Source organism: Phocoena phocoena, chromosome 11, assembly GCF_963924675.1.
Source record: "Phocoena phocoena chromosome 11, mPhoPho1.1, whole genome shotgun sequence".
NCBI classification, from domain to species: Eukaryota; Metazoa; Chordata; class Mammalia; order Artiodactyla; family Phocoenidae; genus Phocoena; species Phocoena phocoena.
The window spans coordinates 91,122,022-91,138,687 of NC_089229.1; the positions used below are offsets into that span (position 1 = coordinate 91,122,022).

The 16,666-nt window shown below is 41.5% G+C and overlaps 1 protein-coding gene across 2 annotated transcripts in view; it reads left to right on the top strand.

Moving 5' to 3' along the window:
* The window catches only part of GUCY2C (guanylate cyclase 2C), a 69,166-nt gene that overhangs the window by 23,709 nt on the left and 28,791 nt on the right, over positions 1-16,666 (top strand). For both annotated transcript variants that reach the window (XM_065886678.1, XM_065886679.1), the window contains 5 exons: positions 6,083-6,164; positions 9,484-9,589; positions 12,785-12,847; positions 13,481-13,552; positions 14,012-14,116. In XM_065886678.1, coding sequence (XP_065742750.1) covers positions 6,083-6,164; positions 9,484-9,589; positions 12,785-12,847; positions 13,481-13,552; positions 14,012-14,116 — 428 coding nt within the window. The remainder of the gene's footprint in view (positions 1-6,082; positions 6,165-9,483; positions 9,590-12,784; positions 12,848-13,480; positions 13,553-14,011; positions 14,117-16,666) is intronic.

The window sequence follows — 16,666 nt, forward strand, 5'->3', positions numbered from 1 at the left end:
TAAATTTTCCTATAGAAAACTAGGTTTGGCAATTGGCAAAATGAACACAGAGACACATAGTCTCACTCCATTTACATTTTACTGAAGGAAACTCATGGAATATATATTTCAGCAAGGAATACTCGATGTCATTAGACTGAGGGTGGTAAGTGAGCGTGGCCTCTGAAGTCTCCCCCGTTTCCTCAGAGGACACATACTTGGGTCATAATGACGGTTACCCTCCTACCTGAGATGAGGTCCCATCATGTCATGAAAGCCCTAATACGGCTAGGGCTTCACCCATGCAACTTGCCATGCAACTGTATAACACTGACTGTCACTGGACAGGGCCAGCTGAGTGTCTCGTGGGCAACAAGGTCTCAGGACACTCTGCCCATGGCTGGCTTGGCCAAGGCTTTCCACAACGAATAGTAAGTAATTCCATATTACTAATCAATTTTTAGGAAAAAAGTTTAAATTTGAACAAATACTTATGCCCAAAGATGCAAAAGAAAAAAAAAAGGTGGAAACATTATTAATAAAATGACTTAGAAAACTACAATGTATTCAGAAATGGGGCAGCATGCAATCAATTAAAAATAATTATTTACAAAGAATTGTAAATGACATTGGAAGTTATGAGTAAAGTAATACAGCTTTTTTATTTAATGAAAGTCTAACTTTGCAAAACAGTGTATAGAAATAAGACTGCAGAAAAGTATGCTAAAATGTCAATAGTCGTAGCCTCCGAGTAATAGTATCCTAGATTTTCTTTTTGCTTTTTTATATATTTCTTAATTTTCTAAATTTTCCATAATGACTCTATTAATTTACCATTTTTTAAAAATATTAAAAATTATAAACTAGAAATACTTCTATCCTAGCCCTGCTCTACAGCCAGAAACTCTGGCTGAAAGGTTGATCTGGCTGAAGAGAACAGTTCTGATTAAATGGGCTTGTTTACATTATAGCTGTAACTATGTTTCTAGTTCTTGTGTTCCATGAGTCAAATTTGGTTAAAAATGAATCCTGTGTTTTTAGTCAATAGACATGAGGCAGTTGACTGAAGCAAAGAGAGAGGTAGAAAGTAGGGATCCCATTCTTCTAAATGATTTACTGTCATCATGGCTTTTTAAAGTTGATTTGTTTTCTTTAGCAAGCTTTTTTTTTTCTTTTTACTTATCTCTAGAACCATCTTCAAGCTTCCTAGATTCAAGCCAAACTTGAATATATCTCTTCTCACAGGCTTCTGCAACTCTATGCTTCTTTCTTTTGTAATTTTTTGAGTTAAAATTATTTTTCTTTTTCCTTAATTATAGCCCTCAGTGACAGAGTTGGGTTTGTATTTCTAATATATTTCTTTAAAAGTTTTTAGATATTTTGGTTATTTAACAGAAAGTCTGTACTGTGTAAAATAATGAACTTCTCAAAACATGATTTTTGAGAGAATTCTCCTTATTTACCTAAACGAGATCACATTAAATATTTACATTACATATGACAGGGATGTTGCCTCATCCTGGGCAACTTTACTTCATCCTCAGTTAACTAGAAAATTCAGTTAGCCAGAGCTTTTCATTCTTTAACTGTTACATTTAGTTTCAGACTTTACAAATTAAGTAACTCAGTCTTTCAAATAGTATACAGATAAGATAGTCATGCCTGGTCTTTCATCTGTGTACACAACTGCCAACTAAGTAACAGAACGTTTCATCAGGAGATTCTACCATCACTGTCTTTTCATTCATCTGACAAATATTTACTTAATGCCAGACAATGTTCTAAGCACCTGGGACGCAGCAGTGTACAACGCAGATCTGGTTTCTGTTCCGCACCCAAGCCTTCCTCAGCTGCCTCCTGGGTTCCAATGACATCCATCTGTCTTCCTGCTCAGCCCCACCTCCTGCCCAGCTCAAACCCAACCACCACTGCCGCCAGAGGGACAGCGCAAATCCAGTCGCATTACCCAACTGCTGCTAACCCTTCGATTGGCAGCTCCACTTTGCCTTCAGAGTCCAAATGACTTATTATAGCACAGAATGTCCCTGATCTTCCCACGTCTCCAGCCTTCTTTTTCATCTTACCTGAAATCTCTTCCCCACTCTCTCAACTTCCTCCTACTTCCTTAAAGAAAGGGTCCTGCAGCTTCGTGCTCCTGGGTCTTTATGGATGCCACTCCCTCTGACTAAAATCTGTCACCATCACCCCCCATAGAACTAGTAAACAACCACTCATCCTCAATGTGTAGCTTGGATTTCACCTTTCCTAAGCTTTTTCTTAGCATCTCAGGAGGTTATTGACCTTGCCCTTATTACACCGGACTTCTGGCCTATTACTTATATCTCATTTATTTGTTTACACCATACAGCGTGTAAGTGTAGGGTCCGTTCTTTACTCAGACACAGTGCCTTGAAAGGAAGGAAAGAAGGAAGAAATGAAGGAAGGAAAGAAGGGAGGAAATGAAAGGAGGAAGGAAAGAAGTGAGGAATGAAAGGCAGTATGAGATAACTATGAATATGCTGCTATTCAGTACTGATCTAGACAGTGTTAATTTCAGTCCACTTACTTCTCTAACTATGAGTATCTTCCTCTGTTAAGTCAGGAGATTTGTTAACTGATCTCAAAGTTCTTTCCAACGATCATGGTCTATGACCTTGGGGTTATAAAACTCAATCTACATTCACCATCTAGTTAAATAGGCTGTGATAACCACAGTAGCCACCAGAGGGCAGCAGAAACTTAACCTTAGAACTAACGTGATACGGTGATTTACAAGTATGTTGAATTAAAAATTACTATATTTAAATAGTATGTAGTATATTTAAATATCATAATTATATTTCATGCAATGTGATGTTTATACTGGGGAAGAATTGAGAGGGGCTAAGGACTCAGCAGGTATTCCCTCCAACTTCTGCTGTAGTCTGGAGGCTGGGTAATTTTGGTAGACTGAGGAGTAGAATTGTCTGCACCGTTGACATTGTATTCCTCGCACTCACTGCTGTTTTCTGTGTGGGGTTAGGGTTATGAGAGTGGTGGGGGTGGGGATGGAAGTGGTGATTGTAGTAATAAACGGAATTCACCAAAGTCACATATGCCCACAGTGCAGCTCCACCGCCAAGGGAATAATTTATTTCTGCGCTAACGAGAATAGAAATCCAGGGCTCACATTTTCACTGTTAAACTCTCCCCTTAGCAGAAAACAAAATAACAAGCAGAGGCAAAGTTATAAGTTAGCAAAGCATAACTCCTTCCAATTCATCCCTTATAGAAAGGTGCTACAGTGTGAACCTTACTAAACCCCCCTACCTCAGAAAAAAAAAATGGTTAGCTCATTAGAAGGACATAATGTGATGAAACAAAAATGGTTCAAAAATACGTGTGACATGTAAGCTAAGTCTAATAGCACAAGAGATTTTTTTTTATGTGAATTTATTTACATATATTATTTGGGCATTTTTCTTTGCTTCTTCTCAGAGAGTGAGATGAGCAGGGCCAAGTTTTTATTCAATTATTTATTTATTCAGTAACTTTTTATTGATACGTGACCAGGTACCAGGTCTGGTGCTGCGTGCTAAAGGTATCAAGATGAGCAGACAGAACACTGGCCATGCCCTCAAGGGTCTATGTTATGGTGCCATGAGAGAGAACACAGTGTGAGGTGTTGAGGTGCTACTTGAATAAGATCTGGCCACTCATCATTCCAGGGACACCTTCATTAATTATATTTTTATTGTATAAAAATTCATGCACGTGATTTTAAAAGTCAAGAGTAGAAATATTCATAATGGAAAGAGTGTACCTGGTCCCACCCCTGTGCATCCCTGGTCTTGCAGTCCCTTCTTCTCCATTTTTTTCATATTTTTAAATAACATGCATATATTTTTTGCTTTATAAGCTTTAGATGTTATCTATTTCTTGTATTGATAAATGAAGATATAGTTCATTCTCACTAGCTCCACTTTTCTCTAAGCTCTTCTCAATATAGTTATATCTTTTTGTCAATACATTTATTGGTGCTTGTAATTTTAATTAATTTTGCATAAGCTTTGAGTTCTATCAAGTATATATAAAAGTTCTTGCTTCCCAGCTTTGTAAGATGAAGACGTTAGTGTCACTTTCCTTTCTTCTACCTCCTTTCCACCTCCCAAATTCTCCTGTATTTTGCTTTAATTTGTCTGGGCTGATAATATTTTTTTGGTAGCCATATGAAGCCCTCTGTCATTTACCTATCAGTTGAAAATTACTAAACATTTTCATCATTATTATTATTTTTATAAAGCTAGATAGCATGTCAGGATAACATTTCTTTCTGTATAACTCCAGTGTCTCTCCTTTGTGACACACACACACAAATGGATTTTTTTAATTCCAAATTCTCAAACTATTTTACTTCGTTTTAATTTTAGATGCGCCTTCCTTGATCATTCTTCCCTAGAGTTTCTGATTGGGTCTCTCTTATTTATGCTATAAAGAAAAAAAAGCCTGTCTCCTTCACCATATTGCTATTACCTTCCAGCTTCTTACACACTATCTGTTGCTTGGAATCCATTCCATTTCTTCTTCTTGAACCCTCTAACTTCCTATTCTAATAAGGATCTGCTGAGGCATGTTTGAACAACGACTTTCTTGTACAGTTTTTTTTTTTTTTTTAATTGATTTTTGGCTGCATTGGGTCTTCATCGCTGTGCACGGCTTTCTCTAGTTGTGGTGAGCGAGCCGGGGCTACTCTTCTCTGTAGTGCGAGGGCTTCTCATTGCAGTGGCTTCTCTTGTTGCAGAGCTCAGGCTCTAGAGCGTAGGCTCAGTAGTTGTGGCGCACGGGCTTAGTTGCTCCACGGCACGTGGGGTCTTCCCCTGCATTGCCAGGCGGATTCTTAACCACTGTGCCACCAGGGAAACCCTCTTGTACAGTTTTATTATTGTCGTTGTCCTTCTTAATCTAGGCTTAGTCCTCTGCACACTCAGAGTCTGCTTCAGTGCTTCGTTCGGTTGGATCCACGTTTTCCTGAACTCCACTGACTCTTCTGCGAGTCTCTCAAATTCCTCCTTCTACACAGCTTCACCTACATGCTAATAAATCACATTCCTTACGTACTTCATGGACTTCCCTCAATGACCCGGTTGAGCTTGGAAAGGACCAGTGGGCAATACTGTCATGTACTGTTCACTCCACACTGTCCTACTTTTCCTCCGATGTGTTCTCTGTATTGAAAAACAGTTGTCTATTTCTTCCTCTATGAATCCTCCTTAGGTATATTGGTATCAAAGACATCAGATAGTCTTCCCACCAAAATTATTTGTGTGCCAGAAACTATTTTATGTCCTTGTAACATTTGATGATTCCCGTAAGAAACGAGATGTCTAAACTATAAGGGTAGATGAAATTAAGCCACTTTGGGGCACATTCCAGACGGTTTTCCTCATAGACCAAGGATGCAGGATCTGTATTACCAATGAAGAGATTAATAAAAGACAGATATCTTTTTTTAATTTAATTTTTATTTTATATTGGAGTATAGTTGATTTACAGTGTTGTGTTAGTTTCAGGTGTACAGCAAAGTGCTTCAGTTATGCATATGCCTATATCCATTCTTTTTCAGATTCTTTTCCCGTAGAGGTTATTAAGAGAATATTGAGTAGAGTTCCCTGTGCTATACAGTAGGCCCTTGTTGATTATCTATTTTATATACAGTAACGTGTATATGTTCATCCTAAACTTCTAATTAATTTATCTCTCCCTCCCACTTTTCTCCTTTGGTGACCATTTTTACATTTGTTTTTACATTTGTTTGTTTTTAAGTCTGTTTTAAGTTTGTTTTTACTTAAGCTTGTTTTGAAGTCTGTTTTAAATTTGTTTGTTTTGAAGTCTGTGAGTCTGTTTCTGTTTTGTAAATAAGTTCGTTTGTGTCATTCTTTTAGATTCCACATATAAGTGATATCGATAGTATGATGTTTGTCTTTCTCTAAAAGACGGATAGCTTAAAAGGTCTCTCCTTTTCCCCATCCTCAAGTTATATTACACAACTAGAATCTTGTGGGGTGTGCGCATTGTCTTTTCAAAGGTCCTTACTGGTGCGTTTTCACCGTCTTCTCTGCCCCAGGCCCTCAAATGCTGATGGTCGCCGTCTTCACTCTCACGGGGGCCGTGGCCCTGCTCCTGCTCGGCGCCCTCCTGGTGCTCAGGTACCTTGCAGCCCCTCTAACCTGCCGTGCTCCCCACTCAGAGAGGGAAGGGGGCGAGAGGGAGAAGGCACGTCTGTGGATGATAGTATACATTCACAAGAAGCTCTCTGGACAGAGCTAAGATCATGAAGGCATTCAGCATCAAAGACTCCATCAAGGGCAGAATATTACTCAGTGGATGGATTAGAGCTTTGCCCTCAGAGACGTTTGAACTCAAATCCCAGTTCTGGGCTTTACCGGTCGTGTGGTGTTAATCATATTATTAGCAACTTAAACGTGTTACTGGGCTTCCCTGGTGGCGCAGTGGTTGAGAGTCCGCCTGCCGATGCAGGGGACGCGGGTTCGTGTCCCGGTCCGGGAAGATCCCACGTGCCGTGGAGCGGCTGGGCCCGTGAGCCATGGCCGCTGAGCCTGCGCGTCCGGAGCCTGTGCTCCGCAACGGGAGAGGCCACGGCGGTGAGAGGCCCGCGTACCGCAAAAAAAAAAATGTTACTCAGCTTCAGTATCCTCATCTGAACTGTTGTGAGGAGTTGAAAATAAGGTCCGTATCGTGACCATATACCAGGCATTCTACAGGTAGAAATAGCTATTTCTGCTGTTTTATTAGTATATTGTGGGCAATTTCAGAGTCTCTATATTACATACTTTCAGGCCGGAAGAGGCTTTAGAAATCATCCATTCCAAACCTCCTGCTTTAGCCTGAAGAAAGAGAGACCCAGAAAGCCAAATGGCTTGTCTGGAATCACATCACCAGGTAGTGTGTTGGGCCAAAGGTAGAACTCAGTCCTTCTGACCATCAATTCCATGATTGTTCTACTCAGCTTGGACATATGAAGAGCCTAGTGCAGTGCCAGAGACATAGTCTGTATACTCAGAAATATTTCTTGAATATATAAATGAATGAGTGAGTCCCACACTACCTCCTAATCTGTGTGTGTTAAACACACAAAACTTTCTATCCCATTATAGTGTCAGGATCATTCCCATTTCCTAACTAAACCAGACAACAGTTTTTCTCTATGTATCACATGCTTTGGTCTGTGTGTCACTGTACCTTCTCATGATGAGAGTCCAGTCTGTTGCATGTCAGTTAAAGGTTTCTGCAGGAAAGTGGGTAGATTGTTCTCTTCAGTCTAAAGGCAGAGCTTGACTCCTGTGACTCTGTATTACCAAGAAATGTAAGAGATGATTTACAGTGTATGGTGACCATTTAGTTGAAGGTCAGAGGAAACCAAAATTTGAGGAGAGTAAAGGCAGCCAATAGCAGGGCCACAGATGTGGCTATTGTCCCTCAGACACCAAGTCCAAATGGGCGTCAGATTAAGATAGGATGAATCACAAAGAAAGAAACAGTAACAGGTGGAAACAGGCATTTTCCGTTTTCTCTAAGCAGGGCAGGCAGAGATAGGGCTTCCTAATGGCGAGAGCAATACTGTGTCCATGAGGAGATATGGAAGACAGATGTTATTCTTATAGTTTTCCATTCCAACAGCTATACAAGAAAAGTAGTGAATGATTTATAGCATCCTCTAATTCAATATGAATGGCAGTTGGCTCTGTGGAGTCCCAGGAGTCTTCTGCAGTGCAGAGATGAGAGTCTGGGAGCCTTCAAGGCCCTAATAGTCACGCCACTTGCCACCAGGTCTTAGGACCAAAACCTTTGGCCAATAATATACTATTTTATATGTATCTAATAGAGGAGTAGTCAGAGTTAGATGGTAGCATAGGAAGAGAATAATCATTTCTACTTAGGGGACATCCACAACGTCATCATCAATGACCTTGAGAAGGGGAGTAGGAGTCTGTCAAATGAGCACAAGCAAAGACAAACTCAGGGACAAATAGGCCAATGGAAAAGAATACAGATTCTAGAATCTGACACGAGGAAGCGTGAGAACTTGGCATATGATGGGAACATTATGAGCCAGTTGGGAAATGATGTTGGAACAGTAGGCTCTCAATGTGAAAAAAATGAAATGAAAGCCCTACCTGAAACAATACACAAAGATAAAGTTCATTCCATATGGATGGTAAATGGATTACAGACCTAAATGTGAGAAAGCAAACTCAGAAGAAATTAATAGAAAATGACTTTATGTCTCAAGTAGGAAAATACTTCTCAGTCAAGATAAAAAAGAAAAGTCAAAGAGAAAATAATATAACCGTGACCTTAATAAAATCAAAACTTTTTATACAGCAAAGCTCAATAAAGCAATAAACCAGAAGAAGGCATTTGCAACGCATCAAAGGACCAAAGACTTGTTTTGCAGAATTTATAAGGAACTCATGTAAATAAATAAGGCAAAGGCAATGCAGTAGAAAAAACGGGCAAAATTATGAATAGGCAACTCTATAAAATAGCTAGAAAATATTTGAAAAGATATTTAATCTCTCTAATAATCAAGAAAATGAAATACAAAGCAACAAACACCATTTCACATACATCCTAAGGGTGAAAAAAATTAAACAATACCAAATGTTGTTAAGAATACGGAGGAAACGGGAATTTTCACAGTGAGAGGGCAAATTGGTGCAACCGCTTTGGGAAGCAATTTGGCAATGTCTGTAAAGTTGTGAGCGTGCATTCCTATAACCCAAGAATGCTGCTTTGTCTATACTCTCTGGGGGAAACAATCACAAATTCTTGACATTTTGAATGTTGGGTTACATGTTGTTACATTTTTCTCTGTGCTTTTCTATTTTCTTAATGGATTTTTTAAAAGGCACATATGCCAAAGAGGAACTGGCTTATTTGGGAATCTGATGTATCCTCTGTTTTCGCCTCACTCTTTCTGTGACATCAGTTGAAATTTTTTTTTTTTTTTTTTTTTTTTTTTTTGCTGTACACGGGTCTCTCACTGTTGTGGCCTCTCCCGTTGCGGAACACAGGCTCCGGACGCGCAGGCTCAGCGGCCATGGCTCACGGGCCCAGCCGCTCCGCGGCATGTGGGATCTTCCCGGACTGGGGCACGAACCCATGTCCCCTGCATCGGCAGGCGGACTCTCAACCACTGCACCACCAGGGAAGCCCAGTTCAAATTTTTTATTATAATAAAGGGTTGCCTTAGTGAAGGATCTGAGAAAGTGAAATGAAAAAGAAAAAAAAAGAGAGAGTACAGAAGACCATCAGAAATCCTTACAGGTCCACAAAAGGTCAGCACTCACCAGTTTGGAGAACATGGAGTCACACCATTGGGCCAGCTGTACTCACCGCGTATCCACCTGAGGGCATCATAGCTCTAGATTTCTCCTAGTGTTCAGAAACCGAATGGCATGAATACTAATAAAAACCTATTGGCTGGTTCTATTCCTTTCACAGAAAATATAAGAGAGACCATGCACTTCGTCAGAAAAAGTGGTTCCACATTCCTCCTGAAAATATCTTTCCCCTGGAGTCCAATGAGACCAACCATGTTAGCCTAAAGGTAAGGTGTCCCTTACCTGGTGAATGCAAGGGCTGGTGCAACTTGCCAGGGATTTGACAAGACTTTGGTACACGGTATGAAATGTTCCAGGCCAGGATCATTTGTTTCAGAATCCAAGACTTAGATGTTTTCTAGCTCTCAGCTTCCTGTCTTTCCCTTGGCTCTTCATTGCACTAAATGTCAGCTACTTGAACCAATGAACACTTCGGTGGAGGCTGAGATACGGTGTGTTACTCATTCTTTGCATCTGACCCAGAAGAGAAATGCACAGAGTGAGAATTTCTTATGGAAGGGATACGGAAATGGGTAGAGCATTTGAGCTCCTCTAAACCTCGGGGAGCTACTCTGCTTATACTGAGGACTTGTGACTTACTTGCTCGTTGCTGACAAGAGAGGTCTCTGCTGATATTTGCCCACGTTCTCCCTCAGCCAGGAAATCTCAGCAGCAGCCCCGTGATAACTCCTCCCATCCGCTGAGGTTGATGCGGGACCTAAGTGGTCTTACCTGCTCCCCACAGGGACCTCATGAGATGAACTTTATCATCATAATTTTGCCGATGAGGAAATTGAAGGGCAAAGGGTTGAGAAGCAGGGCAGGGTCACACACAGCTAGGGAGTCAGATTGCTACAAATGGTAACAGCTAACATTTCCTGAGCACTTGTTATGCGCCAGAGGCATTGACCCGTTTCATCGTTCCCGAGCACTTTGAGGCAACAGGGCTAGAAATTCAGGAGCGTGCCCACAACATGAACCCGGTCTGTGTAACCGTGGAGACCACGATCCTAACATTCACCGTACACCACAGCCTTTTCAGAGGTTTTATACCGAAGTATACCAAGAGGAGATGGAGTTCCAGAACCTCCACGTGAAGGAGTGAGCAGGGTCCCTCAGAGCAGGGCCACGCCAACAGGACCGTGTGACCTGGGGTGCCTCCCTGCCTAGAATCAGCAAAAGTAAAATTGTTTCATGGGTCAGGTTTGTGCTTGGAGCCTCTCCGCCAGCTCCTGGCATTCTACCCCAAGTCCTGCACGCTGCACTCTGGTGCCTCAGGTCCCCTCACGGCTGTGCAAGGACTGGGTCTTCCCATCCTCCAGAAGTGCGCCACGCTCGAAAGTGATGCTCCTGTTACATCCTGAACCACAAAACTAAAGGTGCTGTTGGCAAAGGCCAGGGACTTGCCCAGCAGTCCAGTGGTTAGGACTCCGAGCTTCCACTGCAAGGGGCACAGGTTCGAACCTTGGTCAGGGAACTAAGATCCCGCATGCTGTGCAGTGTGGCCAAAAAGTTAACCAACTAACTCACCAAATAAATATTTCTAAAATTAAAAAAAAAGACCAATCTGTCTCAGGCAAGTGTCAGGATGAAATCGATCTTGTGGTCATTCACAGTAAAAGGTAAACAATCGTCAGATTATTGGATTTTCAAAGAGAGAATTTATTGACCTGAATGACTTACCAGCAGTACCCTGGGAAGGGGAGAGGAGACCTTTAGAAGGAGTGAGTGGTCCCCTGCCTCTGGTGTGACACGAGGATGGGCTCCCACATGGTTCACCTCTGCCACGTCCAGCCACGGCTCCACTCCTCACAAGCCTCCCCCACTGCCTCAAAACCCCAGTATTGCACCTTGTTCTTTGGGGTTGGGCCTAAAACACTGTCTCTGCGTGTTTTCTTAAAATATAAATACTCCTAGGAGTATACCCCATCTACCCCTTGTCAGGCATGACAGAATTTTTATGAGTTAATTCATCAGTTGGCTAAGGAATAGGTCTTGGGGACAGTAACCAAGAAGGAGGAAGGTTAGAAGTGATTCAGAGCATTGGGGAGTCGCTGTCACCCTGAGGAGCAGCCCAGCTAGGGAGCAGGCGGCTGGGAATTGGCCGTATGGAGAGGTCTTCCGTCGGCAAAGTCAGCAAGAGGGGAAAATGCCGCACAGCCAGACAGGCGGTGCTTCGAGCTCTGGGTAAGGAAGCAAGACTAAGGGGCGAGATGATGAAGAAAGCATCCCGGGCTAGAAGAGAGAGGGTCAGAAAACCAAGGCAGCCAGAGGGAGAGAAGTCAGCAAAGCCCCAGGGGAGAGCAGCAGACAGGAAAAAATGGTAACGATGCAGAGGACTCATTTGAGGATAAAACGCCTTTGCTTGCAAGGAAATGTCACAAAGTTTGTCTCAGTTGATTCCCAGGTATCCCTGAGTTAGGATTGCCCAGATAAGGAAGGGACTGAGGCTCAGATGGTTTAAACGACGTATCGAGGCCTGAGAGGGTGAAAGGAATACTAGACAAGAAGTCATGCTTGGGTTCCATGTGTTCTTAGGCCACGTGTGGTATCATGTAACCCTTTTGTACCTCGTGTATAAAATGAGAAACAGGAGAAGGGGAGACAAGTGACATTTATTAATCTGCATTGTACTGGGCATCGTGCTTGGAACTGGATATAACTTATTTCACTCACATTTTCAAAACGTCCCTATGAGGTAAGTTTTAACAAATATGATACACAGGTTTTTATGAGAACCAAGTGGAAAGATGCAATAGTTCTCAATCTTTTTTCTGCCTTCAGACTGGCAGACCAAGAGCCATACTAGCCTGCAGGTGCGTGCGTGTGTGTGTGTGTGTTACGTTTTGTTCCATATTTAACTTTTTAAAACATTAATTACCAAATACAAACATCTTGGAATGGCATAGAAAATCCATATTACAAGCTTCTTTTGACAAATCAGATGATCTGGCAACTCCAGGCTGAGCCCAGAGCTGCTGAGGCTGCCCTCTGAAGCCCCAGCACAGCGTCCTCACTGGCGTTGCCACTTGGGCATTTAGGCATGAGTTCGCAACTCACGTGCACAGCGTGCTCCCCTAAGAGCGTCTGTCTGGAGCTACAGGCAATGGCTCCCAGTAGATGGGGGAACTGAGAGAGAAGGAAGCAAAGGAAGTCGCTGGCTGAAATAAGCCACAGGAGGAAGGGAGGGAAACCCAGGGTTAAGCTGGCGGATACTTGGAAGGAAGATGCCCTTGGAGGGAGAACATGAGAATAAGGGGGAACACAAGTCAATTATGACAGCTTTTCTGAGCCCGCCCAGAGTGCTGTGAGCAACTACAACAGATACAGCCCACCCGCAGAGCCTCTCAGCCTTCACTGGCAGGGGGTGGGGGGAGACTAGATATGGAGCTTCTGGAATAATCGGCCTTTCCTTGTGCCAGATCGATGACGACAAGAGACGTGATACAATCCAGAGACTACGACAGTGCAAGTACGACAAAAAGGTGACTCTAGTCTCCTCTGCTCTTCTGAACTCTCAATCAGGGGTATGTGCTGGGCCTTCTGACTCATCGTCGCCCCAGCTCTGATGTTGCCAGTGCAATGGCCGGGGTGCCCGGGCTGACCCCAAGGGCTGTTCCTGGAGCCTTTCACAGGGGTGGGCAGGGCTCTGCTTCAAGGGTTACAACACTCACAAGTCATGAGTATATTGAAGGAAAAATAGAATTTTTGAGAGGGAGGGAGTGAAGGAAGGAAAAGGAAAAATTAAAGAGATTCAGAGCAGTCCAGCCAACCCTGTATATATTTCAGCTCATTGCAGTGGGAATATGACAATCCCATAGGGGGGTTTTGTATCTTCTTTCCCTCCCTCCCTCCCTCCCTCCTTCCCTCCCTCCTCCCTCCCTTCCTTCCTTCCTTCCTTCCTTCCTTCCTTTTCATTTAGTCATATTTAAGAAACATTCCCATCTGAGCCTACCATATCCCAGGCACTAGTTACCAAGGATATAAACAGCAATAAAAGTGTTACCACTCTCAAGCGCTTACAGTATTGTGGAAAGATAGACACGTGAGCAAATTATTATAACATGCCTATGAGTGGTCATGCTACATTATCTCCTTAATTCAATGGATCTTTGCAGCGAGTGATTCTAAAGGATCTCAAGCACAACGATGGCAATTTCACCGAGAAGCAGAAGATAGAATTGAACAAGGTACGCATCCCTTCCTTAAAACCTTTAAGTGAGAAATAGCTTCACCCCGTGTTCCCCAAGCGTTGAGGTCCCTGGTGGAGCAAGGTGTTACTGGGGATGCTGACAGACAAGCCCTCAGACCAAGAAATGGGTGACCATACTCGCTGAAAATTGTACCAAAATATGTTGAAGAGTGATGTTTGATGGTGTAAAACATGTTGGCATGTCCTAGAAGGTGGTCCTGATGTGATTTGAGAGTACTCAAAGGTTTGTATTCAAGTCCCCTTGCCGACAAAAGAAAGGCTGTGGGGTAAGATGTAATTCCAACTGCAGTAGGAAATGAACTGACACTTCATTGTATCAAGAGCAGTACATCTTCCCAGAGATCTGAGACACGACATGTTTTATTAACATATTAGCTTTTACTCAGGCGCTCCTTTCTGGCTGACTTGCTTTGTAAATAAACATGTTTTATCTTAGTTGCTTCAGATTGACTATTACAACCTAACCAAGTTCTACGGCACGGTGAAGCTTGATTCCATGATCTTTGGGGTGACTGAGTACTGCGAGAGAGGATCCCTCCGGGTAAGGAACCAGGATCGTTTCCAATTCCCTAACTAGCCAACCATATGCAAAAAAGAATATTTAGTAGCAATTTTAAAGGCTCACTCAGTGAGATAATATCAGAGAGTTATCAGGAAAAGTGTATGGGCCCATATGCTTGTCAAACTAGATCATTCAGATTTTGTCAATCATCCATATTATATCTTTATAAGAAAACTAGCTAAAAAATATTCAGGAGTGTAGACTTGAGAAAACAAAGAACAGATGTGGAATAGTGATTACCTCTTGATTCATTTTATTTTACTGGTGTACTTGCTTTTGTATTAAAAGGAAACTGGATGGTCATTACGATAGCAAGGAGGCTTGTTCATAAGTCCTAGTTCTGCTGTCTAAATCCTACCATTGTCTCCCTTGGGAAGGATTGAGGATGACCCAGGAGTTGCCAGATGGGGTCAGGAATTCTGGCTGAACAAGTCCAAAGCAGAAAAAGAAAGACAGGACTGAGGCAAGTTCTTGGGAAGAACCAACTATCGAGCTAAGAATATCAAATCATTGGCTAGCTCAGAAGGGCAGGCACACACAGAAGCATTCATACAAAAAACAAAGTCAGGTGTCGAGGAAAAGGGGAGGGGCAGGAAGGAAACCAGGACAGTTGCTTCAAAGGGCATCGAAATATTTGCTGCTCACCTTGAGCACTTTCTAGGCATATGTTCCAAGAGCTTTCAGCCTTTTAAATACCTTTGGGTAGGGTGACCATATAATTTCATTCTCAGGATCCTTTGAGAATGAAAGGGGGTACCAAAATAATTATGTGTTAACAGCAGACATAAACTGCAACTGGCCCCAAGCAAACCAGGAATTGTGGTCACCCTACCTATGGGCTCCTTTCCGACCTAGTATCTCTTTAAAACCTCAATGTTTTCCCCAACAAAGCCAGAATACTAATATTGGGGGCAGCAGCAGCTTCAAAGAGGTCCAAACATTCATAATTCAATAAAATTTTAAGGTAATAAAAAGTGCTGAACTAATAACTTAAATATTTTTGTTCAATAAGCTTCAATTAAAAAAAAAAAAAAAGAACACAAGAGGGAGTTGCCTGACAATCCAGTGGTTAGGACTGCGCAATTCCACTGCAGGCGGCCCAAGTTGGATCCTGAACTAGGATCCTGCATGCCGCACGCAGCGTGGCCAAAAGAGAAAAAAAAAGAATGTAGCTTTAAAAATGTATGTATGGCATAAACTCAAATCTGTCTTCAAAGAAAACAATTATATCCCTAAATGCTATTCTCTCTTAAAATAATCTAAGTATTCAATGCAAAATTTAGAAGAATAACTATGGCCTAAGGGCAGGAAACCTTCACAATTCAATTACTATAAAAACTGGTAAATTTTTAAAGTGCATTCATGCGTTGTTTATTTTTAAAAAAACTACAAAACATACAAGCTTCTCATACTTCTAATTAAGTCTCTAAAACAAACATAAAAATACACAAAAGTGAAAATTAAAAAAAATAAAGCTATGAAAAAGATGCTTTCAATTATGAAAGAATGTCATGCCTATTAAGTTTAAAAAATCTTAAAAAAAAGGAAAAACTTCAGAAACAATATAATCATGAAAACTTGACTCAAAGTAAAAACTTACGGAAGTCAGTAACAATAGAAGAAATTAACACTCCCATTACAAAGAAAACCAGACTCAGCTTAATTTTTCTAAATTTCAATGAATAATTCTCAACATCTATGTAAATACTGTTCTAAAGTTAAACAAAAAACATGAACATCCTCTAAATTCATTTAACATTCAACAAGGCTAGCATAAAGTTGATACTTAAATGTGATTAAAGGCTAATTACATTTATGAATGTAAATGAAAAATTATAGATAAAGTACTGGTAACTAAGCCAGTTGTATACGAAAAGTGTAATACAGCTAGATACGGTTAATTCTACGAATGGAAAAAATATTACTCTAATGCATCATATCAGAAGGTTTTTGGAGAAAGACCATATGATCATTTTAATTGATGCTGAAAGTGATCGTTTAAATTGCTGCTGATAAAATAAAATAAACACATTTCTAATAATAACAATTTCAGGTCTTTCAAAATTCAGTGTTTTCCATACAAAGGCTAGACCATATCTGATTCATTTGATTTCAGTGCAACAGAAATTTCCAATTAACAGAGCCTGGTCAAAGGGTTTCACACCGTCTTTTAATCCCTAAAATGCCCAGCCAACATTTAAATATCATATACGTAGTGTTTTTGGCTCTCTACCCTATGGTGGGAAACTTCAATTACCTGAGTGGTCCTGGACCCCCCATCTGGCATTGCTGACTCATGCTGGGAGCAGACCACACAGAAGCTTCTACAGGAAACTTATCCACTCCTTTGTATCGTGAACCTCAAAGCAAAGGCTGTGCCTTTGCAAAGTACATTCCCCTCCCTGATGTAATTCCTTTAGGCTTCAACCCATGGCAAATCCCATCAGAAGACTACTTTTATGGGGAAACAAATGAGAAAGTCTCTCCCTAGACAGAGTAAAAACAATATACTTCCCATCTTATAAATAT